General features: G+C 46.4%; 1 protein-coding gene across 6 annotated transcripts; it reads right to left on the minus strand.

The window, feature by feature from the left end:
• Nucleotides 1-2,027: 2,027 nt before the first annotated feature.
• On the minus strand, nt 2,028-22,908 carry LOC119110471 (uncharacterized). 6 transcript variants are annotated; one of them, XM_037234326.1, is made up of 9 exons: nt 22,814-22,908; nt 19,883-20,014; nt 18,453-18,544; nt 8,272-8,444; nt 7,666-7,801; nt 7,383-7,475; nt 6,619-6,825; nt 6,278-6,342; nt 2,028-6,002 (listed from the first exon to the last, which is right to left on the minus strand). In XM_037234326.1, exons 2-9 carry the CDS (start codon nt 20,010-20,012, stop codon nt 3,002-3,004), a joined length of 3,897 nt encoding a protein of 1,298 aa, XP_037090221.1. In that variant the 5' UTR covers nt 20,013-20,014; nt 22,814-22,908; the 3' UTR covers nt 2,028-3,001. The 6 variants fall into 6 exon arrangements, with proteins under 6 accessions (XP_037090221.1, XP_037090214.1, XP_037090206.1 ...); XM_037234319.1 differs by having other exon boundaries at nt 7,383-7,469; nt 19,874-20,014; XM_037234311.1 differs by having other exon boundaries at nt 19,874-20,014.
• Nucleotides 22,909-27,643: the final 4,735 nt, after the last annotated feature.

Genomic DNA, 27,643 nt, shown 5'->3' on the forward strand with positions numbered 1-27,643 from the left:
CGGTGGCTGCTATGACTATGGCAGTGGCGACAACCACAGTTTTCGTGTGCCCGGGGTACACTCTGGAACTACTGGGGAAGGAAGAAGTGCAGTGTTGTTACGTAACGTTGACAGCCTAATTTTGACTTCAAATGTTTAACCCAAGTTTTCGTAACATCTTGATCGTGCTTCAGCGCCACTACCCAGTGATATTATTAGACATAAATGCTTCTGAGGTTTTACCAGAGCATATTTTTGAAACATGCACCAAACGTGGGGCACTCCCTTTCACACGCGCTCGGGTAGTGGGTCAAATTGACCCCCACGAAGATTTTTCCGGAATGGTTTCCGGACGGTGCGGCGCAGCCGCACCAAATTTTTCTTAGCTGTAGACAACTGAATAGTAGATCGTTTGGCGTAAACAAATTTGATGTACCTTGCAAGGTCACTGACCTATGACAGATCAAAGTCATGCCATGCTTTCAGCGAAGTCAATTTCTAGGGAATTGTTTAATCTGATCCAACAACGGAGTGTAAGAGGAAGCCATACATCTCTGTGATGCCTTGTTAGGCAATACAAATATTAAATGAGCACATTACACTGACCTTAGGTTAGGTATAGTGGTCAGACCAAAGTCAAAACCAGCCTGTTTTATTACTCTAGGGCTTGCTGTATGGGATAGTTTATGGTGCTCATTTCGAATTTATTGATAGCAGCAACCGTACTATACATCTTCCATTGACTTCTTAGGGGTCAGAACAGGTCATTGATCTAAAATGACCCAGGTCAACACATTGTTTTTAGAAACATACTGCCTAGCATAATCTTTGCCGTTTATCAAAACGCAAAACTCAGGGCAGTCTTGTACGATTTTAGTCATTATGACCTTCAAAAGGTCAAACAAGGTCACTGACTTTAACTGAGCACGTGTCCTTGTGCTTAGAAACAGTTATCTAGGTTCTGGGGGCCCTTTGGAGACCAATCTGGCATTTGGCCCTGTTCGACTCTACTTGACCCGAAGGTCATGACCTAGGGACCTCAAACTTTGACCTAAGTGAGTTCACGTGCAGGTCAATACATTTTGTGAACTTGGTGTTGCTAGCTCTCTTAGATCCCGAGATCTCAGTGAAGTCAAATTGACTCCCCCCCCCCCCCCCCACCAAAGCGAAGGGTATTTAGCCGGCCAACCGGGCGCATGTTAATGCTTACGACCCATTGCAGTTCATTTACCCTCACTGTGTATGGTTAATTAGATTTGTCTCTAGGTAACTAATTAGGCTGTCCCAAATTTTACCGGTGACAGAAAAGGCATTTTGTTACCCCTGGTCGAAGTCTCCGTCGCCAGCGACGTGGCATTGACTCGTGACATGAAGCGGATCTCATTAACACTAGGCAGCATGTAAACAGGGGAGGGGCGAGAGCAAAATTTTTCCGAACTCCTACCAATTTGAAACGAATCCCTGCGAAATCCCCCAGCATCAGGTGTAAAGATCACGGCTCCGAGGGTGGGGAGGGGGGCATGGCCCTTCCCACCTTTTTGCAACATCCATGACTTATTAACACCCGCAAGCTATTCAACATCCGTGGATCATCCAGGCGCACTGCCATGCATTGCTGTTTCGTACACTTGGGACGTTAAATAGACGATTTTAGTTGCGGCTCCCGTTTGTCTCGGCTGTATGGAGAGCCGGCGCCGTTGGCTTCGGCAAAGCTGCGTCTCCAGCCACATCAGTGGCTTTGCATCTCAATGATGCACGACGTGTTTTAGTTTTTTTCCCAAGATTTCAGTGTCTTCGCTCATTCGCACCCCTCCGTGTGGAGATTGAACAGTCATGATTAATTGTTGCGCAGGCTTTGCAACATGTCTTTAATTTTGACGGCTTTGTCTTTGCACACCTCGTTTACCTTGCACATAAGAAGAGTACCCACACGAAAAGCGAAAAGTAAAAAAGACAAGACAAGACGAGACGAGACGGGACCGGACGGGACCGGAAGGGACCGGACCGGGCGGGACAACACGGGGACAGGACGGGACCGGACCGGGCGGGACAACGACGCTTTTAAGCTACAGGTTATATTTATCCATGATATGAATGGAGGAAATAACTTCAAAACGTAAAAACTTACTGTTGAAGCCGCCACTCATTTTTAAAATGAGCCGGCTCTTCTCTGTTAATGCCCTTAGATTGAAGAAGCCCACACGTATAGCAAGCAGGCTTAACCTGGTTTTACTCGCACCGCAAAACATTGAAGGGATTCAGGGAAGACTCGGCGAAACGTATACATACGTATACAACTCATTCTCTACGGCGGTAACTAATACCATTCACGGCTGTGTGAGTACTTACAACATGACGATGACTAGTATAATTCCTGTAGTAAACTAGCCCGGAGTAAACATCTTCCGGAAGAAAATGAATGCATTAACATGCTCATTATGTCAGTAGCAATCCTGCCACATCATGCTGTAACTAAAAACAGACTTTCGGATAACTGATATATTGTATTAAAAGCATAGTAAGTCGTTATAAAAAGACAAATACATGTTATTAATATGAAGGCGGTGATACTTGTACTCGTACATCACAATGAACATGATCGAATTCTAACAACCGGCGACACGGTGAGCAGCTCCAGCGTAAGTTTGAGTGAGGGACAAAATACGCAAATTGCGCGTCGTCCGTCATAAACGAACCATTTTAAAACCCCGAATCAACGGCAGGTGGCATTGCGACAGCCAGCAACACGCAATGCTTCCCGAAAAAAATAATGCGGGAACTTTTTCCCAAACAAATCTACATTCCTATCGCTGTAAATGGCACTTTCCTGTCTGAAAACCGTTTTCTCGATGATATCCGTTGCTCCAGGCATCATGTGCGAACACGCTAAGCGCCGTCCACAACCATAGTCACACAATAAAATGCGTCTTAATCTTACGACACACGTCTGAGAAGACAACCTTCCTTGCAACCTGCTAGGATATATGCGTCATCGATTTACATAACAATGGATGTGTGAGCATTACTGACAGCAGCATGTATTTAACGCCCCATCCTTTTGACGCAGTTTGCTGGACATTTTCGAGAGCTGTGTTTTCCTCTGAGCCCTTTTCTTGGAAAAGACACCGGCGAGGGCCGAGGCCAGCCTTTGTCCGTTGCGTTGCTCGTGCCGGAGCGAAGGGGCTTCCACGATGGAACGTTCGCTATTCACTGGAGGGATGACAGGCTCTTGGGGCAGACCAAATGGCATGTCAACATCTCCTTCGCCCGCCAGGATTCTCTCAGTTGCTTGCTGTCCAGCGTCTCCCTGGTCTCCTCGGCCAGACGGATCATGACTACCAATGTCGTTGTGACGCTCGATGGATTCAGAACAACCACCGCTAACGTTTCCATCGGGCGGTTTTTCACGAGCATCGTCGCCCTCCATCGATTCTTTATAAGCAATGTCGTCCTCTTCAGGCTCATATTCGTTTTCAACCTGCGTCAAGCCTTGCATAAATGTCGAAACCGTGCTATTTAATGAATAGAATGAGTCGTACTTCAGGCTCTCGTCCGACGAGACTGGCTCTGCCTGGGAGTTTGACGAGACCGAACCCCTTCCACACAGCTCGCCTCGACGCGTCTCCTCGCCGGACCGCCCGCGAACGGAAAGCACGCACGTCTCAGCCAGATGCAGCCGAGCTTCATACTCCCGCTCCGCTTGCCGCTCTGCGTCCCTCTCGGCCTTCAGCTCTGCCTTCAACTGGGCCTCCAGTTCCGTCTTCAGCTGGGCCTCCAGCTGGGCCACGCTGACTGTCTTGGCAGCGAACAACGCTGCCGCCTTTCTTGGACTACTCTCCTCACATTCCCCCCTAGTAGCCACCTTTTGATGACCAATTTCTTCTTCATTCTCATGCGCAGCCTCTTTTAGGGGGATGCTCTCATCTATGTGCTTCTCGACAATCTCATTCGTGGGGTCAATCTCCTCATCTTCCTTCACCGATATGTCTGTGATGTTCCCGTCTTCATACTCAGTGAATGCTGTCTTCAGATCATATGCCTCTTTGTTCGCTTTGACTGCATCTTTCTTCCGAGTAGCGAAGCAATTATCGTCCAGCAATGCCACCTTGGTAGTGCACCATGCCGTCTCCCCTACTACTTTCGTCGGTGGTGTTGTCTCCGGAGTCAATAACGACTGGCTGGCTCCTGACACATCACCGTAAACCACCTCTTCCGTTTTTGACAGGTTGACCTCCCCTGCCCCACATGCCAGCTCTGTCTTCTTCACCACCAGGGCCTGGGGATTTCTCTCCTCTGGAATGGCCGAAAGGGTATATTGTTTCCCCGCCAGAACCAGCCCCTCCGTCGGCATAAGCGGTCCTTCCGCCCCTCCAAATATCGTTGGCGGCGACATATCGTCTTCAGATGCTGGCAGCGAGTCGGTCCGACCTGCCGGGGCAATCTCGCTGACTGCCTGTGGGCTCGGGCGACCTCCACTTCCTTCGGCCGCTGAAGTCTTTTTTAGCATGTTCGACGACCGTTCGAACGGACTCAGCTGACGGCTGACTGAAGAGGTAGCTGGAGATCTATCTGGAGATCTGGAAGATCTAGCTGGGGAGGCGCTTACACGCGGCTCACAGGGGTGTGGCGTCGGAGGCTGGGCGTGGACGGTAGAAATTCTCGCCGACGAGAGCGCTTCCTTTCTTCCGGTTGCACGGGGAGCATCTTCGACTACGTCGACTCCCTGCTGATGCTCCGTGGAGGGCTGCAGTGGATCGTGCGCTGGATCGTCTTCGCTTTTTTCCGCATGAACACGTGTGTCTGTTACTGTCGCATTCTTTAACGGCTCCATCTGATTTTCTGTCTCAGGTATTCTTGACACAATGGATGACATCCTCGAACGTCTCACAACGGCTCTAGCAGATGCGTATTTATTATGAAGTGTTTTTGCTTTATCCTCCTTTTTCATGCTCGTGGTCTCTTTGGCATCTGCGTTTGCTCCTGTTTGGCCATCCACTTGTGTTACAGTTGTTCGTTCCGTGCTCTTTCCGCTTCCTTTCTTCTTTTTTCTCTCGGTGAAAGGTGCAGCGGCTCCATTCAACGCTTTCATCCCGTTACTGACGATGTCCGCCGTTGTCAGAACGGTTGCTGTGACTTCCAATCTGTCCCCGCAGGCGGGGATTTGCTGCGGTGACGCCACCTCATCCGCCACCCCTGATTGACGACGTACTCTGTGAACAATACGTTCGTCGCACGGATCGCATGCATCCGGTTTCCTTTCATGAAGAACTCCTTTGACGACGCCACTATTTATACCGGCACCGCTCGTATACAAACTCTCGTCCTTCGACGCTCCGTTAGCAAAGGGCAAATGGTGGACTGTACTGTCCTCCGTGATGGCCTTACCGGAACTGTCTTCAGCCTGCTCGGTTGATGTACGGTTCGGTTCCAGACCAACTGTTGTTTCTCTGATGGTATCGCTTTTCTCTGGAGCTCGTTTGGGCGGGCCAGGTCGGGATTGGTCACGGTTATAATCACCACATTTCCGACTGCTTCCCAGGTGCTCTAAACCTGTCCCGTTATTGACGGCGCTGCTTTCTTTTAACGGCTTGCTATTCGACTGATTGTCAGCCCCCGGCAGACCATGTCCCTCCTCCTCTTTCACCTCCACCTGATTTTTATTGACCTCGACTGGCGTCTTCGACTTATTCTTCTTCTTCTTTTTCTTCTTCTTGGCGGCGGAGGGCAGCTCCTTGAGTTCCGTCTCGTTCCCGGACACGGCATCTAAGGCCTCAGCATCCGTCAAAGGAGGGAAGACAGGGAGGGTCAAAGACTGGCCGGAGGCCACACCAAACAGCGGTGGCTGCGTTGGTTGCGGCGTCATCACCGGCGACATCAGCGTGCGTACCAGGGTGCTCACGATGATCGGGTCCTGGGTAGACCTGGCCAGGGGCCAGGGTTCGTCGTCCCCGAAAGGAGTTTCGTCCTGGCTCCAGCTGCAGTCGTCGCTCAGGAACAGACTGCCGGGCGACTCTCCCATCGGGCTGCGAAGCCACGTCACTCGGTCACCGCCAGACACCAACCAGCTTTCCGGAAGTATTTGCAGACAGCAGCGGCGCCAGCCGGGTGCTCTCATTGTTAAACGCATATCAATAACGGTAGTCAAATTGTGCGGTGGTACATCAAGAGGGAGAGCGATGAATTGCTTGTTCCGACGACTAAAGACGTGCAAATTATAGTTACACTGCATTGAAGCAATACAATTAAAGAACAGTTGGTTAACAAAAAGCCACTTGTGCGAACTAGAGGCATCACACACCTACTGGCGTTTGAAGACTTTTCGTCTCCAGAAGCTTGTTCTCGTTCATCGGTCCCGTTTTCGTCCTGCGGATATTTGGCAGCAATATTATCGAGAGAAAACTAGCACGGTTGGGCAAAATTTTGAGATGTCAGACAGGTTTGAGGACCAACAACATCTTCAACATGTGACGTGATTTTCCGGTTTGTGCGGTCACTTCTATGCGGACATGCACTTACTTTTCAACATACCATGTAGGTGTTGAGCTGAGAAGTACTTATCGGGATACGTTATCTGTTCACAGCGATTAATCCGCCACCCGCTGCTTGTCGCTGCCTAGAGCAGTGGCTGCGTTAGCTCACCTCCGTGTCGGAACAGTAGGTCGGCAGCGCGGGTGGCTCAGTGAACTCGCTGCAGAAGAGGAACAGGTCGTAGGCGCGCTCCAGACACCCGCTCATCCGTCGCTGCAGGTCTGTCACAATGGGTAACGATTCGGGGGTCGCCAACATGGCCAGCCTGAAGAGAGCGTCCGCCGTGCACGAGCGGTCCAGCATCGCCAGACGCTCGATCTGGCAGGTCGGAAGACAGAGCTGATCAGAAGCTCGTTTTTGCCACCTTCAGCTGGTGCTGGACGATGGCGAACCATGCACATGGTGACTTGAACATAAACACCAGCTATTGCGAAATGGCAAATATCGTCAAATTTTTAGCACGCATCGGCTTCGCGATCATTTATACTCTAGCCAGTGTAAGAGTACCAGTGGAACACCTAAATAATATCTGAAAATACATTTATTGGCTGGCGAATAGATGGCTGTTCTACAGTGGAACCTCTGAGTCCCGGGTGGACTGAGCACCCAACTTTTTAAGGCATGTAACGTTAAGCCCCTTGGATTGACTTGAAACAAAAAGGAAGGCAGTTATCCAAAAATGGTTATCGTCCTTCTTCCCCTCAACTTCGGAAGACCGTCATTTCTCTTGCCCAAGCATCTCATCTACCTTCCCGCCGCGGTTTGGAGACTTTCCAGTAGTATCGCTACCAGTCGTGGAAATCATGAGCTGAAGGTAGGCATAAAAACTAGACAGCTATTCACTGAAGCCTCCCCATCCGATCGCCTCAGCTCACCTTGTCGCTGGCGCTCATATCAAAGATTTTCTTCATCGATGCCAAGTAGAGATTTTGGATAGTTGGCAACACGGGAGTACCCTCAGCCTGCTCCTGCAGAAATTCGGGCGTTATGGAATGAGACCGGTTCAAAAATCCGTCACAAAATGGGCCACATGACGGCTGGGCCAGCAGACTTGAAAGTCGCTCATCGACAGGGAGTCACAGAGCTGACACAGAGCCACTTATCGGAACGAATCTGTAACTATCACGCGACAACAAGCACAGCAGAAGGGTGACTCACAACAGCCTCCGTCCAGAAGTTTATCTCGGCCAGAACCATGCTTTTCACATACTCGTGGGCGTCCACACAGCGCATGAACTGGCCGGTGTGCAGCGCGCGCAGTACCATAGACTCGTCCGGGAACCTATGGCCATCGCTGGTGACACGAGCAGAGGTCAGCAAGCTCGTGAACGCACGCCGACCGGGTCACAAGCCAGCGAGCGTGCTGGCTGACAATGGAGGTTTGGCTACTTCAGAGCACGACAGTAGGGATGTATAGTGGACTCCTGCCCTATAAACACTGGCTGGCGGTGAAGACTTGACGGCTCAAGAGAATAACAGTAGGGGTATCAAGTGGCCGATCAATCACGACAAATAACGAACAGCGTAAAGATGCACTCTTACATTATTTCGCGCAATATTACGATGCTCGTCAAAGTCCAAGACTTCTCACCAGCTCTTTCCACCTAGTTAGGACTGCACGCTTGGCGGACACACATTGCGGGGTCGCAAATATGAACTCGGTAGAATTTGACATTTAAATGTTTGACATTTAACTTGGCGGAATAGTCTGGTAGCCTGGCAGGCTTCGTGGCAACCCATGCTGCCTCGGTGGCCATTGCTTACTCGTCATTTTCCAACGGCTGCGCAGTGGCTGCGAATACGCCGCAGCTCAGCTCTACCGGGTGGAGAAAAGGCTCTTCACGCGCAGCCATATCTGACATTCGTATCCTGCCCAGCTTGGCCCGTCTCCCGTAAGAGTGCTCCTGGAGGACGTAGAAGCGCAACCTCTGGAACAGCTGGTGGGGGTAGTAGGGTCACATAATCGCTCGTCATTTGTCATTCTGGAACTTAAGGGACTAAACTGACGTGATCCCTTAGGGGTCATCCCCGTGTGCCGTTATCACGGCCTGATGGAAACATTTTGATTGTACAACGAACATATTATATTACCCGAAAGCTGAGCAGTTATTTCAAAATTGAGTTTAGTTACAAAAAACTTGTCGCTGGTTTTCCTTAACACGCGCCCGGGCGGCCGGTTATATACCCTTTGCTCGGATGGGGGGTCAATTTGACGCGCTGAGATCTCAGAAACTAAGAAAGCTAGAAACACCAAATTCGCAGAGTGTATTGACCTGTACGTGAACTCACTTAGGTCAAGGTTTGATGTTCCCAGGTCTTGACATTCGGGTCATATAAGGTCCAACAATGTCGAATTCCAGGATGGTCTCCAAAGGGCCCTCAAAACCTGGATAACTCTTCTAAGCAAAAGGTCACATGCTCATCTAGGCTCAGTGACCTTGTTTGACCCTTTGAAGGTCATAGTGACCAAAATCATACGAGACCGCTTTGAGTTTTGCATTTGGATAAAGGACAAAGATTGCGCTAGGCAGCTTGTTCCTAAAAATGGGGTCTTGACCTGGGTCATTCTAGGCCAGTGGTCTATTCTGGCCTTTAAGTGTATGGAAGGTGTACGATGCGGTTCCTGTTATTAATAAATTCGAAATAAGCACCAGAAACTACCCCATACAACAAGCCCTAGAGTAATGAAACAAGTTGGTTTTGACCTTCATGCCTGACACCGACCAATGTAATTCGTTCATTCAATTGTTGTGTTGCCTGAGACAATATCTAAGAGATGTATATTTTCGTCTAACACTCCGTTGTTGGATCTGATTGAAAGATTACCTAGAAATTGTCTTCGCTGAAACCATGGCCTGACTGACCTGCCATAGGCCAGCGACCTTACAAGGTAAAGCTAAATTTTTAATCCCAGACGATCCGCTATTCAATTGCCTACAGCTTTGCAAAATTGGCGCGAGTACGTCGTGCCGTTCGGAAACCATTCCGGGAAAACCTTCGGGGGGGATCAAGTTGACCCCCACTTGAGCGCGTGTTTACGCATGCCCGAGTGGCCGGCTCAATACCCTTTGCTCGGGTGCGGGTCAGCTTGACTCCCTGAGACCTTAAAAAGCTAAGAAAGTAAGGGATACCAAATTCACGGAGCTGATTAGTCTGTATGTGAAGTTACTTGGGTGAAGACATGGGTTCATAGATCATGGATTCATGGTCAAGTAAGATGAAATAAGGACAAACTCGAGACCTTTGTTCAAAGTGTCCCAGACCACCTCATAGAACCACCTTTAACTCGGATATCTGTCCTATGTAAAATGTCACTGGTGTCCATTTAAGCCAGTGAACTTCTTTGATTAAGATCATGGTGACCAAAACCCCACGCGATTGTCTTTGTTGTTGAATTTGAACAAGCGTTAGGAACTTCGCCAGATGGTACGTTCCAAAACACGACGGATTGATTTGGGTCATTTAAGGGCAGTGACTTACTTTGGCTTGAAGGAAGTCCATGGGAGAAGTCTGTTGCGGTCCTTTTGTCCAGAAAGTCGAAATGAGCATCAGGAATTGGCCGATAAAGTTAACATACTGGTGAAAAGCAGGTCGATTTTGACGTCAGTCTGACCTTCATACCTGACCCCAGCTCATTGGAATTTCTTGGAATCCTAAATTCAATTGCTTTTTTGCCTGAGACACTATCTCAGAGAGGCACCGTTTCGTCTAACACTCCGTTGTCCTATCAGATAAAACGATTCACTAGCAATTGCCTTCACCGAAGTTCTGCTCTGACTTTGACGTGCCAAAAATCAGCGACCTCACAAGGCACATCTCATTTTGTATACTAAATGTGGCACTATTCAACTGCCAAAGCTCTACAAATTTGTGTGCGACTACGCCGTGCTGTTCAAAAATTAATTTATAAAACTTTACTTTATATTAACCAAACTTAAAACTAAACTTTAATTTATAAAACAAACTGACCCCGCCCGACGCGTGTTAAGTTGTGTTGCTCAGCCAGTTTATAATGTGCTTCATTTGCAGTTTCCAATGTGTTGCATTTTCCAGTCTCTAATGCGTTTCAGTTGACACTCACTAATGTGTTTCAGTCGCTGGTCTCTGCCAAACAGGTGCTGCAAATTACGTAGTTACCTTAGGCATTTGTTGATGACTCAAATCCCATATAGCATGCTCGGTATACAAAGATACTTGCAGGGGTGGTAAAATCTCCCGACCTGGTGGACAAGCTTAGTGACACAAATGTACATGTTCATAAGCTTGATGTCAAAAATGTCCTTGGCAGAAAATTTTAGTAACAGGCACGACGAAATAATACAACATTCTCTACAAAAACTTATATCAAGTCTCAACACACAGATACTATGCCTCCATGGTAATGCATTTGACTCTTGTACTGTATCTGGCGGCACCATGGTGTCTTTTTTAGGTTTCATCCCAACCCAGCGACAAAGTTATCCTACGATATTTAGTTGGTTGCTCGTTTCGGTGACATGTCGGCGACAAATTAGTGCATTTCCTGTGGCATGGCCGGTCAGCCGATTCACTGTTTTTAACCAGCCGACTCTCAGAGTCGCAAACTATACAGCATAAAATACTGAAAAAGATCTAGACATGGAGATTCATGTGCTCACAAAGGCATGTTTTAGTTGTTGTAATACGACTTATATGAAGTGGGCGGCGACTTTCAGTGCACTGAGACTTTGCAAGCGGCATTCGCATTGTAGTGTCATGAACCTAGGATTCAATTTTTGGGCCTCGTTTACTTCGTTGGCGGTACCGCGATTCAGTATCTTGTCCTCAGCCATTGACAGCTCAGAGCAGGTCGGCGAAATGATCCGATCAAGTAGAAATTGATTGTAATTATCCAGACCACCCTTGCAAGACACAGAAAAGGCAGGTGAAAAGCAGGTCGATCTTGACGTCAGTCTGACCTTCATACCTGACCCCAGCTCATTGGAATTTCTTGGAATCCTAAATTCAATTGCTTTTTTGCCTTGTCGACTCACTGCAGCAGTCAAGAGCGACCAAACTTCCTCCCTTTGAAATGGACCGTGAGTTCCATGTTGAAGTCTAATGGCACTCCTCACGAAAGGGAGTAGCGGTAGGCGGTCATGGTTCATTTATGCCATTTTTTATCTTGTCCTGATTGAGAGTGGTTACCAGTCACATAGATCTACAAGCCAGGTAGCCACTCGTGCCTGGTCACACAAGCCACCGGTTCCTGTTCAGCTCAGGGCTCCTCCCCCACCCCACCCCCACCCCCACCCAAGTTGTGAAGAAGCGTGCCGATCTGGAAAACATCCGTATGTTAAGATCGCAAAATTTGCCACTACTTCCCCAATCTCTCTTGAGAAATGTATGCCCCTGCTGGAAATGCAATTATTTCATCGATTTTTTTGTCAGCATTTAAACGATTATCCACAGTGCAACCTTTTGCTAACATGAAGCTTGGCTACTGGACATTTATATGATAGCCAATGATGCAGATAATGAGTGCCGAAAGCCAGAAAGTAAGGCAAACTGGCGACAGAAAGTAAGGAGTGAGGTGTGGTAGCAAATGTAGACAATCAGGGGGAGGGAGAAGGGCACAGGTTGCATTGCCATCTCCCCATTTACCCACACTTTTACGGAAGAGGTTTTTGGTGTTAACACGCGCGCAACGGATGCCACAGAGGCTACCAAAGATTTGAGCGAGACTGCATGATATACCGGACTGGCATATTCAGAAATCCTCGGGAGGCCGTCGCATCGCCCGTCCCCCTCCCCCTTCCGTCAGTGCGACTATGTTGTTCATAAAGAACTAGCAGCCTGATGTAAAGTTACTAACCAATTTCAACACAATTTGCTTGCTGGGGCACGGCGAAAGACTTCCACGAAGCAATGTATATTGCGCTGGGCTTGGAGCATGCCAATGTATGGTGGTTGGTTTGATGACAGTCGAGATGAGGCTCAAGGCGCACATATGGTTTTCGTAAGAGGGAAGCGTCGCAAGGCTCGATGAGTCCACATGTTGGACGTCATTCCCAGCGCTGCCTGCCACTGGTTCGAAGTCTGCCATGTTTATTGGCTGCCTTAGATAACAGGGTTCTTCGTTGTCGCTTTTTTCGCAGTCGAGGAAAGCAAAGCCAACCGAAGATCGAGTTTAAATGCGAGACCCTGGCAGGTTCCAACCTTGGAAACATACTTCTGTAATGATTTGGCTATTCCATAGTCTAGGGAGCGTGCACCTGCTTTCCAGGTAGTGTAAAATGAAGCGTTTTGGTTGTGCGCATGATATCGAAAATTGTGTTCATGAAGGAGGCATTCGGTGATATTGTTGTTTCCTGATGACGCTACTGGGCACGGGCTTCATTACTATTTTAAGTCATAAGGTATCGCATTACGCTGCTGGAGACCATTTGACTTCTAGAAATTTGGTCGGGGAGAAAAAGTGCACTTTTACCAGCCTTGAATACGCAATACGCGATAGGCATGGCATCCCATAAAATTGCACCATCCTCCCGAAACAGAAGTGACACATTTTTCTGGATGAGCCAACTGATCCAACTCTGAACAGGACGAAATTGCCGGGTCCTATCACCATGATATAAATCTCTCTCTCTCTCTCTCTCTCTCTCTCCTCTCTCTCTCTCCTCTCTCTCTCTCTCTCTCTCTCTCTCTCTCTTCTCTCTCTCTTCTCTCTCTCTCTCTCTCTCTCTCTCTCTCTCTCTCTCTCCTCTCTCTCTCTCTCTCTCTCCTCTCTCTCTCTCTCTCTCTCTCTCTCTCTCTCTTCTCTCTCTCTCTCTCTCTCTCTCTCTCTCTCCCTCTCTCTCTCCTCTCTCTCCTCTCTCTCTCTCTCTCTCTCTCTCTCTCCCTCTTTGCTTTTGGCATACTTTGCGGAATAAAAGCTCTAGCCATGGCCGCTGACATGCGATGGTGTGTCGGAGGCCGTAATGACCCTTGATCTTTTGCTATGTGGCAGCCCCAATAGGTCACATGTCTATGCCACGCGTGACCAGAGCGTGCAGCATGAAGTTCTTGACTGGTGCACTGTGCACAAGCTCTCTGACAGCCAAATGCGCTGTGAAACATGGTCACGGGATAGCCACTTCGCTCTAGGAAGAGAAAGGAAAGATCATATGTACATTCCGAGAAGAGTAACTAGTTGCAGTTGCTATATTTGCTCCTACGACGAGTATGTTTCTCGACGACCTTTTGCTATTTAATGCTGTCATTTAAATTGGTTTGGTAATTGTGATATTGAAGTATTTGCGTTGCGTATTATAAATGTAGTTGCATATAGGTATACATTTACATAGCTATATGGCTTTTAGTTGCCAATCATGGAAAGGAATTTTCCACTTATGAGTGTCCCCTAAGTGGAAAAAATTTCATGGCGGGGAAGACAGTGTTAATGTCAAATTGAGTTCAAGACAGCTTTTGAAAACGGGGAATATGTATTAGGTTTGTATTTAGATTTGAAAAAAGCCTTTCACACCGTAAACATATATCTTCTTCTACTTAAACTTACTAAATATGGTTTTCGACGAAAATCTCATGAAATCATATTTTCATATTTGTCTGGCAGAGCTCAATGTGTAAAAATCAGGAGTTATCTATCAACAATGAAAAACGTAACAATGGAGGTACTCCAGGGATCCATTTTCGGCTCAATTCTCCTTTTAATGTACACAAATGACTTACCTAAATTAAACAGTAACATGATTTGTCTGTCTTACGCTGGTGATACTGCGATTGTTTTCAAAAATGATAGTATTGTTGAACTTCAAAACAATGTCAATACGCATTTGCTTCTAATGGCTTCCTGGTTTGCTGCTAATTTTCTTTCCCTGAACGTATCAAAAACATTCACACAGCATTACACTACCCCTTCTTCGCATTTCCAATTAAATGTACAAATTAATTATTCACCTATTGAAGAGGAAAAAGAAAAAAATACCTTGGTGTAATCATTGACAAATCTCTTAAATTTACAAGCCACACTAATTTTGTTGCAACCATAATGTAGAAATATTGGAATAAGTAGGGTTGGGTACTTTATTGATAAAACAACGTCACATCTACTGTATAACACTTTGATTCTTCCCTATTTAAATTACTGCTGCTTGATTTGAGGCATAAATTATGCCTCTCAACTAGATCGGTTAGTAATTTTGCAAAAAGTGACTGTGCGTCTTATAGAAAATGTGTGTCCTCCACCAAGCTCAGAGCCAATCTTTAAACGACACAAAATTTTGAAATTATCGGATATTGCTAAATCCCAAATGTTTATTGTGATGCACAAATTTTTAACTTCGCAGCTCCCTGCATCATTCGATTTAATTTACAAGCTCTACGAATCCAATGACATGGATATGAGGCGAGCAAAACATTTAGACCAACCTTTCTCTAATCGTAATTATAGTCTATTTACAGCATCTTGCCTTGGCCCTAAGCTGCGGAACGACATTATGGTTTCATATTTTCCAAGAATAACTGATATCCCTATATCAAAAACCATCGTTGAGAACATCATCCGCAAACATTTCGTGAGTACATATTAACGTAACCAACATATTTGAAGACGTTGCAATCCTTTGTGCTGTTCATATCCAAAGCACTTCATATTTATTCATATTCGACATTCATGTTTCATAATCAATTTCTGATATAAAGTCATGCACACATACACAAATTCACGGCGCTGGCTCCGGGAGTTCTCCCAGCAACAAGCTCTGCTTAGCTGGGTGGACTCCTTGGACATCCAGCTAGCTCAAAACCCGGCACAAAAATGACCAGGTAATTGCCCCATCCGACTAGTGTGACTGCATAGCCCTTACTAACACGGTGAATTAAGTGGTTGTAGCGTATTGGGCGGTTATAGCGGGCTGTCATTAGCTGACTTTGGCTAATGATTACTTTAAGCCTTCTCTTCTATGATTTTTCCCTACCTATCACATAACACAATTCCTTCGGGTCTGCACCACCTCTTCGCCTGCCTTTTTTACGTTTGTTTCATCTTCTTAGCTGGAAGTGCCGCGACTTGATTTTATGTTTTCTGGTGTTAACGTACGGCTTACTGCGTCGCTGGGATTGAGGGAGGGGCACTCCTGGTTACCTGTTCTTGGGCAATGGCTTAGAAATTTTAAAAAATTGAAGTATTTGCGTTACGTATTATAAATGTAGTTACATATAGGAATAAGTTTACATAGCTATATGACTTTTAGTTGCCAATCATGGAAAGGAATTTTCCAATTAGGAGTGTCCCCTAAGTGGAAAAATTCCAAGGCGGGGAAGAGCGTGTTAATGCCAAATTGAGTTCAAGGCCGATTTTGCGTGAACAGAGCGTTAAACTTATTGAAGTACTCACGAAATAAAAACAAATTGGTGGGGCTTAATCCCTTCTCATGCATCCTGAGAATCGTTTGATCGATTTGCCCCTGAGAAAAAGACGTTTGATTGCATGAAATACAAACCGCATTTATGTGTATAAAATGGCACGAAGTCCAGAATGTCGTGATTGGCGATAGGCAAAACAAAGGAAAGTTCCTGTCCTTGCTGAGGACACATTGTTTGATCGCGATAAAGATCTAAGTGTCATTCGTAATATAATGGCAGTGTCATTGGAGCTTTACGACGCACTCAGCTGCCGAGTCTAAATGCCATCGCCTGCCTCTCACCCTGGCAGGAAGGGCGGGCACCGCAGGGAGCCGAACCCCGTACCTCTGGTTTTCCAGACGCGCATTGGTTAACGCATATGCATTAACCAGTACACTACTGGCACCCCTCGGAATGTGATGGTATGAGATTTGACACGCGCCCGGTTGGTCGGCTAGATACCCTTCGCTTGGGTGGGGGTCAATTTGACCCCCTGAGATCTCGGGAACTAAGAGAGCCAAACACACTAAATTACAGCTTGTCTTGACCTGCACGTGAGCTCACTTAGGTCAAAGTTTGAGTCTCCTAGGTCATGACCTTCAGATCAAATAAGATCAAACAAGGTCAAATTCGAGGTTGGTCTCTAAAGAGCCCCCAGGACCTAGGCAACCGTTTCTAAGCAAAATGTCACAAGCCCATTTGAGGTCAGTGACCTTGTTTGACTTTTTGAAGGTAGTGATGACCAGAATCATACAAGACTGCTCTGAGTTTTGCATTTGAATAAGCGACAAAAGTTACGCTAGGCGGTATCTTCCTCAAACAAAATGTCGATCCGAGTCATCTTTGGTCAATGACCTGTTCTGACCTCTAAGAACTCAATGGAAGATGTGCAATGTGATTCCTGCTGTCAACAAACTTGAAATGAGCACCACAAACTACCCCATACAGCAAGCCCGAGAGTGATAAATCAGGTTAGTTTTGACTTTGTTCTGACCTTCATACCTGACCTTAGGTGAACGCAATTTGCTCATTGAAAATTTGTGGTGCCTAAGAAAGCATCTCATAAAGGTATGGCTTCGTCAAACACTCCGTTATTGTATCAGATTGGACGATTCCCTAGAAATTGCCTTCGCTGAAACCATGGCCTGACTTTGACCTGCCATAGGTCAGCGACCTTACAAGGTGCATCTAAATTTGTTATGTCAAACGATCCAGTATTCAGTTATCTAGACCTATGCAACTTTTGGCGCAGCTACGTCGCGCCGTTCGGAAACCAGTCCGGAAAAACCTGCGGGGTGGTCGATTTGACCCCCCCCCCCATCCGAGCGCGTGTTAAGGGTACGTGTCATAGATACCGTCCGAGCGAAATGAATGTCTCTCCCAGGCGCTCTAGAAAGGGATGACATAAACAGGGATTTTCTACCTTTTTGGGAGTTTCCGGTCTGGTTCGTGATTCTCCGAGCTCGGACACGAAAGACGCGCAGCTTTTGCACGTATTTACTAACACGTCAACGGGAGGGAGGGGCATTGGGACATGTTCTATTTACAATAGTTAAAAGATGCTTCAGCAATCGATAGGTCCTCAAAATGATTAAGGTGATTTAAATCTATGAAATTCCCTTCATGAAAGATCGTAACTTATCACTTTTATAAAATAGCTTATCTCCCCCACTCTGTATATGCCTAGGACATTTATATCATTATATTTTACACGTACAGCAACCGTACAAATACTACGGGTCATTACGTTGCAAAACACTTAACAAGGGTGATTCACTTGATTTGACTTCGGTTCACGTGTGTATCAAACGCGAAAATGACCAGACGTGCCTTTGAAGATTTTTTCCTAAATACGTGCCCTCGATGTAAAATGTTGAAAATTTGACACAATGTTCAAACGTAAAAGACCGGAAAAGTCGTTGCGTTGCAAGATGTCCTTTTATTTGGCAGAAGAACCGGAGAGCCCCCACCCATGCCGAAATGGATTGAGAGCCCGGTGCAGTGGTGGTATGAAGGTCACGCCATCGCATCATTATCGTGATAGTACCGAGGCCTCAGTTTGTGATGCTATGAAGCATTTCGTTCAAATTAGTAACGTCAGTGTGGTAAGGACCGGCATACGAAACACGCAAGGACTTTTCAAGTCATCCGGGGATCGGTTTTTACTGATATGCTTCATGTTCGCTGCATGTGCGTTCTGATCGCGTGCAATACAACATGTGTGGTTATTCTGGGGAGCGCACAAAGCTCAGAACAACGCGCGGGCATGCATGCTGTAGGCAAGTATCAGTTCGTGCTCGTTCGGAATTGCAGTTAATTGAGCCGTGTAGGGGCTGATACATGAAGCCAACAGAAATATATCAAATGGGACGTAAAGCTTTTTATGTCCACGAGATTCCATCATTCAACCCTGGTCCGAATCATGGAATGGTGGCTAGCAGCGAAGTGGACGCCAACAAGGGTGGTATAATAAGGGTGGTATAATATCGTCCAGGGCCGATAGGAGCCAGGGCTACCTCAAATAGATGTGGCAATCTAAGCTGTGCCGCCAAAGCGATGCTTTGATCCCTACGGTTTCTTACGAAGTAGTCAGACGTTCCCGAGGTTGGGGAATAGTGAAATGCGTCGATCTTGGACGGACTGGAAGAGGTGGAGATCGTGTCCTCTGCTTTGTCTGAAACATGGAGCATAAGTCACGGAACAGGAGAAAGTTGATCCGCCAATTAAGCTTTTCTTGTTTTTTATCAAGCTGGTTGCGTACCGTTCCGGCAGAGAGACAAGTTAAGCTCACACCTTGATTCGTTGTTTTTCATAAGGCGGACTGAGGGGGATAGATGTGACCCCTGCAATATCTTATCTAAGAAAGATAGAGCTTGTACTGACTAATGCAGACTTTTTTGGAACCGCATAATCTAAAGTCACTCAGAGATGTGGAAAACGCTCTTCAGCCTCCACATTGGTCATAATGTATTCAAGGGCCAATAAATATCTGATCAATAAAGTCCCTGTTCCAAATGCGCATGAGGTTTTGAACCGAGATAGACATTTTAAAGATCAAGGTTGTTCAAAGTTATGCCATTTAATCCACTTGTTTCTGAGTTAGATACACTCGAATTCGCACATTGTTTCGCACAACCTATTTTAAGATCACCCAGAGATGTATAGCGCCAAAGAGATTTCAGATGAATTCCAGCCGTTCAATAGCCATACCATGTCAAAGTCAAGGGAAATATTCCGCCTCCTCCATGGTTATTCACTGTCAAGAGAGATAGGGCCATTTTACTTCTTGTGGGTGAGGAACGTCAGCACGAGTCGCCGAATCACCGCACAGCGGTCGGCTATCAACCAGCTCGAAGCGTTGCATGCAGGTTCAGATCGCAAACCGCGTTCTCTGATGCATGATACAGGCATTTGGGCATTTCTGCTAACTATGATGGACATGAGATTGAGAATCAAACAGCGTAAGAATAGCGCCGTAACCGAGAAAGTGAATAGAAGTAAAACAATATATATATATATATATATATATATATATATATATATATATATATATGCCGAGGGGCTGTTTAACGTCCACTTCCTTCTATTCGTTCACTATAAGTTTAAAGCCAATGATGCAGTGCAGGGCAGAGGTCTGAGAGGAGCGTTGTCGTCCAGTAATGTATGAGTTACCTTTTAGCACCCAGAAATCTATGGTGAGATTTTAGCAAATCAAAAATACGTTAAGAGAGTTTTATTTCAATGACGCCATAAAATAGACTATTGACTGCTCGAGCACGTTTCATGTTTAAGTTCCATATTGAGTAAATGTAAAACGGTGGTAAGTAAAAACCTGCTTCAAAAATACCCACGCAGAATTCGCATTCCAACCAAAATGACTGCTCTGCTGCTTTCCCAACCACTACACGGGTGTTTTGATTCCTGTAGATGTTGTAAGATATCGTGAGCAATACTGGAGTGCCGCATTAGCTAGACGTAAACGTAGCTGCACGGAACTATTGACCTCGCTCACCAGACGCGGCCGTCTCGGCACTGACGGGCTTGCCCGGCTGGCTCGTGACGGGACATGACGAGCTGTTGTGCTGCTTCTGCCTGGCCCGGGCCTGCGCTAACTTCCTCTGTTTCCGACGATAGCTCGGCATCACTGAAACATAAGGACAGGCAAGTCAAATGCGCGCTTACTTTGTGAACAACGTAACATAGTAAAGTAGTCGTCGTTTACAGCATGAGAACATATCGATGTCGGCTGGCTAGACCGGCTAGGCCCGCAAGAGGTTCACTGACTGTCGTGGGCGAGCCCCGTGGTGGGAGCAGTTGCAGAGAGCCCCGTGGTGGGAGCAGTTGCAGGGGAGCCCCGTGGTGGGAGCAGTTGCAGAGAGCCCCGTGGTGGGAGCAGTTGCGGGAGAGAGGCCAACGGTGGCCGTAACTCCGTGAGGTCCAAGTTTGAATTACGTCCGCTGCGCTTTCAGTTGGCCCCATCCTCACAACCCGCGTAAGCTGATGCTAATGGGAATGGCAATGGCATACTCCGATGATCAGTTAAACACTACTAATGTGACGGGGTGAAGGCGCGCCGGGCTCGGGGTCCGGCGAGTGTGACTTAGCACGGTTTTACCTCTCTTTAAACGTGCTCTTTGGGCGCGCGTTTAGGCTTTAAAAGCTTTTGCACATCGTGTCGTGTATTTTACTGATCTGTTTGAGTCTTGTGTCGTGCGGAGCCTGCCGTGATTTGCAGGCTATCCTGATCTCAGTTGTAACTAAAAGCATGGTTTGGGCAAAGCGCATCCCACATTGTGCGGTAAGAAAACAAAGAAGTTCCCAACTACATAGGCACCCCGGTGGCGGCGATATTGACTTGGGTGCAATTTAGAACTGACAGCAGGGATTCAGATTAGGTGGTCATTCAGTTAAGGTTTGCATTCGAGATTCAAGTCCATACATTCAAATAAGTTTTGAAAAGATTTGAACGTTTGCACTGACATCCGGAAACTCAAACGTCGTGTACTATTTCAAGCCGATTTCGGTGGTTCCTGGCTGACTATTCGTAATCTGTATACCCACGCAGTTCTTAACGATGTCCTCAAAGTTTTTGAAGGCGGACTGAGTGATTTAAAGCTGATGTGCTTTTTTAACAATCCGTCTTGTTCGAGGAGGCCCTCCTGATATAAAGCAGGCCACCTTGTTGGATGGAATCCCCTGGGTTTTTGTCCGCCCCACTCTTGCCAATCATCCAGTGTATCGCCTTGACTACTTAAGTCGCTACAACGGCTGTGTGACTTTTGCTCTCACAACAAACTTAGGAGGCAGAGAAGGGACAGACAAGACTGGCAGCAGCAGCACTTGGGCCTAGAATGATCGATGCAACATTATTCAGCGCAGACCGCATCAGACCGATGGGGCAGACATGGATGTTACACGTACATTTACAAAATATACTGAGCCTAGAACAAATATCAGTGACTTATTTGCACATCAAAATGATGGTTGCATGGCTCGACACAGATATTCATAGTTCCAGTCACAATTCTAAGGGTTTGACATTGTTTTTTAGGATTCAGGGCTTCGCAAGATTTTAGTCTGTTCGAACCTATTCGAATGCTGCGAATCCGAATCCCTGCTTTCAGTTCATGTGCGAACTTCCGTCTGCCGTCTGCGCAAGCCATGAATCGCGGTGGTGCACTCCAGTGTACGGGTGCACTTCTTAATTGTCGCTGTGGTGCACTTATTAATTGTCGCTGTGGTGCATAACTTATCACGGAATGCTCTGAATGCTGCAGATCGTGAAGAACATAAAGAAAATGAAACAGAAAAGGCAGAAAAAGATGAAGAAGAAAACGCAGAAAAAGATGAAGAAGATGGTAGGAAATATGAAGAAGAATAAGATGGTGATGAAAAAATCAAAGATCGTGCGAAATGCGACGAGAATTAGGCACAAATAGTCCAGTGCATGGTACAGGAGAGCAGATGAACTAGATGACTAAGTGATGTGGTGAATACTAGAGGCTCCACCACTCCATTGTACTAGCGAGTGCTAGAAGCTCCACCACACATTTGTTAAATGCGCTTGTGCGTCACACTAGTACAGGTATTGGTGGTATGTATACAGGTATATGTCAAATTGGTGGGGTGGGGTTCGAGGAGTGGCCCGAGCCAATAACGCTAACCCATCATACCCCAATTTCTGGTTCCTGTCGGATTTCGGCCGTTTTGATTTGCATCTCTAATGTCAGAATTAAGCTTTCAAAAAATATTTCACTGGTTTCATGGTTGTTTTGGTGTTGAAAAATGACTTCCATTTGAAGTCGTGGTAGTGATTTATTAAGATCGATGTAATAGTGGCAATGATGATACATGATAATGATGACTTTATTGGTAGTGATGCGTCTGGGTACCTAGCGTACCGGCAGGTCGGACACTCGTTGCATTTAATTGTCCCAGTATTTCTTGTTTGCTCATATGCATTGAAGGACTGGGCACAGAGGAACACTGATAGGGCCCAAAACAGTATTAGGGGGGCCCCCCTCAGAAAATGAACAAAGTGAAACCTTTGCACCAGCGTCACATACCTGAAGATTTACCGCGGCTAGTTGACGCACGATCTCAAAAAGCTCTTCGAACTCCATGTTTTTATCTGACGTGTGCATGACATGATTGGTTCGAGTACCACATAAAGAACGACATACCGATGTCATTCTAAGACGCTAGATTTTTGATACCAGAGGGGCTATCTGAAAACTTATTAACAATGCGAAGAATATTCACACATACAAATGTTATGTATGCAACTGCTGTCGAAATTATCGCTTAAGTGGCTAAAGGTGCTATGAACGCGACCGACCTCTCATAAGTTACTCAGTTCGTACAGCGGAAAGTTATTTCAGCCGAGAACACGTCGAGAACATAGCCCATGGCTACTGCACTATTAATTGCTGTGAAAGCTCACCTCCCGGCTATGGTAGCAGGCACAAATCCTCCCCTTCTGGTCTCAGCACCACCGCCGGTGAGGCTGCGAGCCCGCTCTGCAGCTGCCGGCTGAGCCGACACAGCCTGGGGGCACGGCGCATACGCACGGGCGCACACAGGGGGAAAAGAGGATGGGTAGGGAGATTGATCGTGTTGGATGGAATGGAGAATGGGGAATGTTGAACGGACCGACAAGAAGTGAGCCTTTCGGTAACTGAATCCAAAATGGTTTGGTGAGGTCCTGTTGATTTGTTCCGCCAGTGCGCTGGCCGTCTCCTAGTTTTTTTTTTGCCTCAGACTTGGCCATTTTATCCCTGTTTTCGCATCGCCGCGGTGCTTCATGGGCAGGAGAACCTGTGATGCTGAACACGATTGCATGTGGTGTGTTTGATAGGGACAGAGATGTGAGAATGAGGTTGCAGACTTGGAAATGTCCGGTTACCGTTACTACTCACTAGTGATTCTTCTTTCTTAGGGAGTGCAAACAGTCATGTTCCTAGGTTGATAATGTTTAGACCTTTTAATGAACACACATTGACATATTGTTTCTGTGACGACGTGTACAACTCAATTCAAATTGTAATGCTACTGGGTGGCTTTAGAGCTAATGCCCGACGGCTTTATATCCTGTAAATACTTTTTGACCAAAAATGATAAAAGATGTTCTCGAAGGCTCCGCAATTGCCGTTGCAATCTAAGGAGCTCAATATGATCAACGACATAGGGAATGGGCGGAACATTTAGGAATGTCAGATGACGTCATCTGCTCTCGGGTGGCGCACTATGATGGTGCGATGTCGTAAGAAGAGGATACTTCGCTTAAAGCGAATGTTTCCACATTTGACGATAGTGAAGCGAGTATAACATATGGTTAAATAAGTTCACTTATAACTGCTGGTATATTTTTAAGCGCTGAAGACCGCATTAGAAGGTACAACGTCTCTATTAACTAAATATGTTCATTCATATGTCATCGTTTGATTGCGTCACCGTGCCTTGCACAACATTGATTGAGAGCCAATTGACGGTTGTTTATCTGGAAATCATGCTCACTAACGCCACGTATAAGCAATTCGACAATAATATTCGTTTTGACCTTCATCGCTGTATGGCCAATGGAATGGCAAGATCTCAAGACGTTATTAAGGCTTTCTAAATGCGTGGATGACCTTGAAATAGTGTGCACAAAATAGTATGCACATCTTCGCGGACGTGTGGCTCAGAAACTAGAGAAGCTTAAATCTTAAGGAGGGCAAGGCTGCACTTTGCACCAAATGATCTTCAAGATGGCCAAAGGGGGAAATAGAGGTTATATATATATATATATATATATATATATATATATATATATACACTTGTATCTAACCTGATGAATTCGATCATACGAGATATATCAGTTTGTTAGTGATGCTCTTACGCTCTGCGTATGATTAAATTCGTGGAAAACCGAGAGCAATTGATTCCCTCAGTGCTCTGTCTAGTAAGAAGCTAACTGGTGTAGCATATCGAAGCACTCGCTTAGGTCAAAAGTGCACAACAGCGAAATTTCCTCACGGCTATTGGTAGTAAGGACGTGGTCGTATGTAAATGCCAGCACTCTTTCCATCGAGTGACGGGGACGGTAATCGTGCTGGTAAGGGAAGGATGACTGCGTGAAAGGTAACGGTAGACCTGGCGGTAAACGGCACACTCTCAAATTTTGCTATCAGAGCAACACTGGATACAATGCGGTAATTGAATTGCTCGGCGCAGCCACCGGGCTTGGATATAGGGAAACTGCGGCACGTTTCGAGAATGTAGATTTCATAGGATAGGCTCGAGCTGATGCGGTGGAGAAGTATCGCGCTGATGGTGTCGAAACTGTGAAGGACAAGACGCGAACAAATACCGCCCTCACCAAAGGAAGAAGAGGTGCCCATGCCGGAGACAATAGCTCACAACACAGCCAGGTTGAGGGATGAAGGAGTCATGGCGTGGGCGCGGACACACAAAAAACGGATGATATATGACACTGCACAGGTGCAGTATCCCGTATCACTCAGGCTGCTTTGCTGTCACTCGGAACGGAGGGATTGCCCCGCCACAGCGACTGGTCCCCGCCGTCCTCTGAATGCGTCCCAGGTGCGCGCCGCAACACCAAGCGCACAGTTAAGCTGAACCGCCCGACTGAGTCGGAGCCGGGGCTGAGCTGTGCCTATACAGCCGGGAGTACAGTGAAAGACAGGGTGGGCTGCTATGCGTTAGCTGGGCGATCCCAGACCGTCATTCGTTGCAAAGATTGAAAAGAAATCACCATGATACTCCTTGGACATGACAAAGTTCACCTCACTCTCCACCCACACGTTGACATGTAAATATAACATGTATATAACAAGTAAACATTTAAATCAAGCTCTATTTTATCTGTCCCATAGCACACGACACTTCTGAGCCCATTCCAGCTCAGATTGACACCGCAGACATTCAACACTTTTGCCATTGCAACATAGCGCGTGACGGACAAATCGCCGCGACTGGCTCACTTAGATTTCAGAGACTTCAAAACAGGACCTCAAAAAGTGACAGCAGTGCAATTCAGAACGCCAACTGACACCGCACCAACAACAACTCACTCAGACACGCAACATACACGAGTCAGCCCTGGTTGCCAAGTCCTGAGGCGCACAGTCACACGACTCTAATGCAAGTCGTATTGTATATATCGTCCACAGCCCTCAGCGACACACTGACCCTAATAAAAAGCGGATTGACGGTTCACGTTCCTGCTGTAGTTTCCATTCCGGAAGTGCCACACATTCCATCTATCTTCGACGTATTTAATAATGCATCATGATCATAGCAGGTAAAGTGACGTCAGTTGTGTTGCATCAGCTGGCTATCTGGCAAACGCGCGACGCGCCACGTGCAGGTGAGTTATTGTCGCGGCCTTGCGCGGAGGTTCTCTCTCTGCATGATGAGATCCGGCGGCGTTCGAACGTATGCCAGGTTTTGTGGCTTCGTGGCTTTGCGCAAACTGTTTACCTTCTTCTATTCATCCCGTCAGCTTTTTGGATGGTATAGTTCAAAGTTCCTTCAGTCCGGTTACTTCTTGCCAGTAACACACACACACACACACACACATATATATATATATATATATATATATATATATATATATATATATATATATATATATAGTACCATAGTTTTCGCTTCATCATGCTGATGGGCATCATCTTCTTGGAATAATTTCAGAAACACAACCAAGTGATCAAACTTCACGTCACTCACGCGATAACCTCGTCATACTACAACTCAGAGCCGGTCTGGGCGAAAGCGGTGTTGTGCGGTGGCTTATGGCTTTTAAAGTTACTTGGTGAAATTAGGTCGATTTAGGAATATACTGGAAGTGTAATATCGCAAGAGGCCCTACAGCCGCGGCGGTTTTCAGACTTATGTTTATATTGTACATGTATCGGCCAGATCAGCCAGACGAATTCACTTCACGTTATATCAATATATTTATCAATATCACGTTCAGGACTATACACGTAGAATGTTCAGTGCCTCATGTGTCTCATATTCAGTTGATTTCTTCGCCCCGAGCTGCAATGGAATATTTGATATGCGTATTTTCTGATGACAATTAATTTGCTGGAATCATTATTGCATATCAGTGGACTTTGCAGCATCAGTCGCTGTCGTTTTGGTGCATAGTCTTAACTGATGCCCCCGGAGCACCGTGTTCCCAAAACATATTTTTCGTGATTTGGACTAAAACTTCGCCCCACAGTTGTTCATAGTTGTCTATCGGTGGGGCCTTAGAGATAATCTAAGATCTCAAAATATGTGGAAGCTAGATCCCCGGGGAAGCAACATTGGAAAGCTCTCATCGAACTGTATAAGCGTTCATGAGTTCAGATATCCGGGCTCAGTCTTCCCCGAAAAAAAGATTGTGCAAAAACATAAGATCACTCTAAGCAAGTTGGGACGTCATCGAACGCATGGTTGAATGACTTAAAACACTGTCGTAATTCGTTGTGGGTGGCGTTTCTTACACTTAACGCGCAATCATCTTAAATATTTATGATAAATGCACTCAAGACATTTTAGTATGGTTGCTGCTCATCTCGCCTATGTCTTATAGCCATATTCGAGTAAAAATCGCACGAATTCGTTGGAAGCATGCGCCATGAAACCATGATCCAGTTGATCACTGCCTGGGGGAGCAGCATGATTCTTAAAAGCAGACCTAATATGCGGTTTGGCATGGGCCGCGTGAATGTCAGATATGATGCCAACAAACGGCACTTGTCAGTTCTGAGCAAAATGTCGCCGGCAAGACCTCGAAGAAAAGGCCATGGGTGATGAACCGTGAGGGTCGGACACTAATCGGATGAAATCATCTTGTCGAAACTGTGAATATCGTCACCACCATGCAACGCTACAAACTGCCAACTACCAGCAACAAGGGGCGTAACCGTCCGTGGAAGCAAAGCGGAAGACCCGTCTCCGCCCTCGGCCGTTGAAAAATGAGTTCAGATATCCGGGCTCAGTCTTCCCCGAAAAAAAGATTGTGCAAAAACATAAGATCACTCTAAGCAAGTTGGGACTTCATCGAACACATGGTTGAATGACTTAAAACACTGTCGTAATTCGTTGTGGGTGGCGTTTCTTACACTTAACGTGCAATCATCTTAAATATTTATGATAAATGCACTCAAGACATTTTAGTATGGTTGCTGCTCATCTCGCCTATGTCTTATAGCCATATTCGAGTAAAAATCGCACGTATTCGTTGGAAGCATGCGCCATGAAACCATGATCCAGT

The sequence above is a fragment of the Pollicipes pollicipes genome, unplaced genomic scaffold (assembly GCF_011947565.3).
Source record: "Pollicipes pollicipes isolate AB1234 unplaced genomic scaffold, Ppol_2.1 Scaffold_2555;HRSCAF=2994_pilon_pilon_pilon, whole genome shotgun sequence".
Lineage (NCBI taxonomy): Eukaryota > Metazoa > Arthropoda > Thecostraca > Pollicipedomorpha > Pollicipedidae > Pollicipes > Pollicipes pollicipes.

What these genes read in the sequence shown, in the direction of transcription:
- LOC119110471 (XM_037234311.1), bottom strand. Translation starts at nt 20,012, where the DNA reads ATGCCGAGCTATCGTCGGAAACAGAGGAAGTTAGCGCAGGCCCGGGCC. An exon ending in GGCCGCGTCTGGTGAGCGAG is followed by an intron (nt 18,545 to 19,873) that starts GTCAATAGTTCC and finishes TCCATGTTTCAG; the next exon opens with ACAAAGCAGAGGACACGATC. An exon ending in CAGCCGTTGGAAAATGACGA is followed by an intron (nt 7,802 to 8,271) that starts GTAAGCAATGGC and finishes TCGTGTCACCAG; the next exon opens with CGATGGCCATAGGTTCCCGG.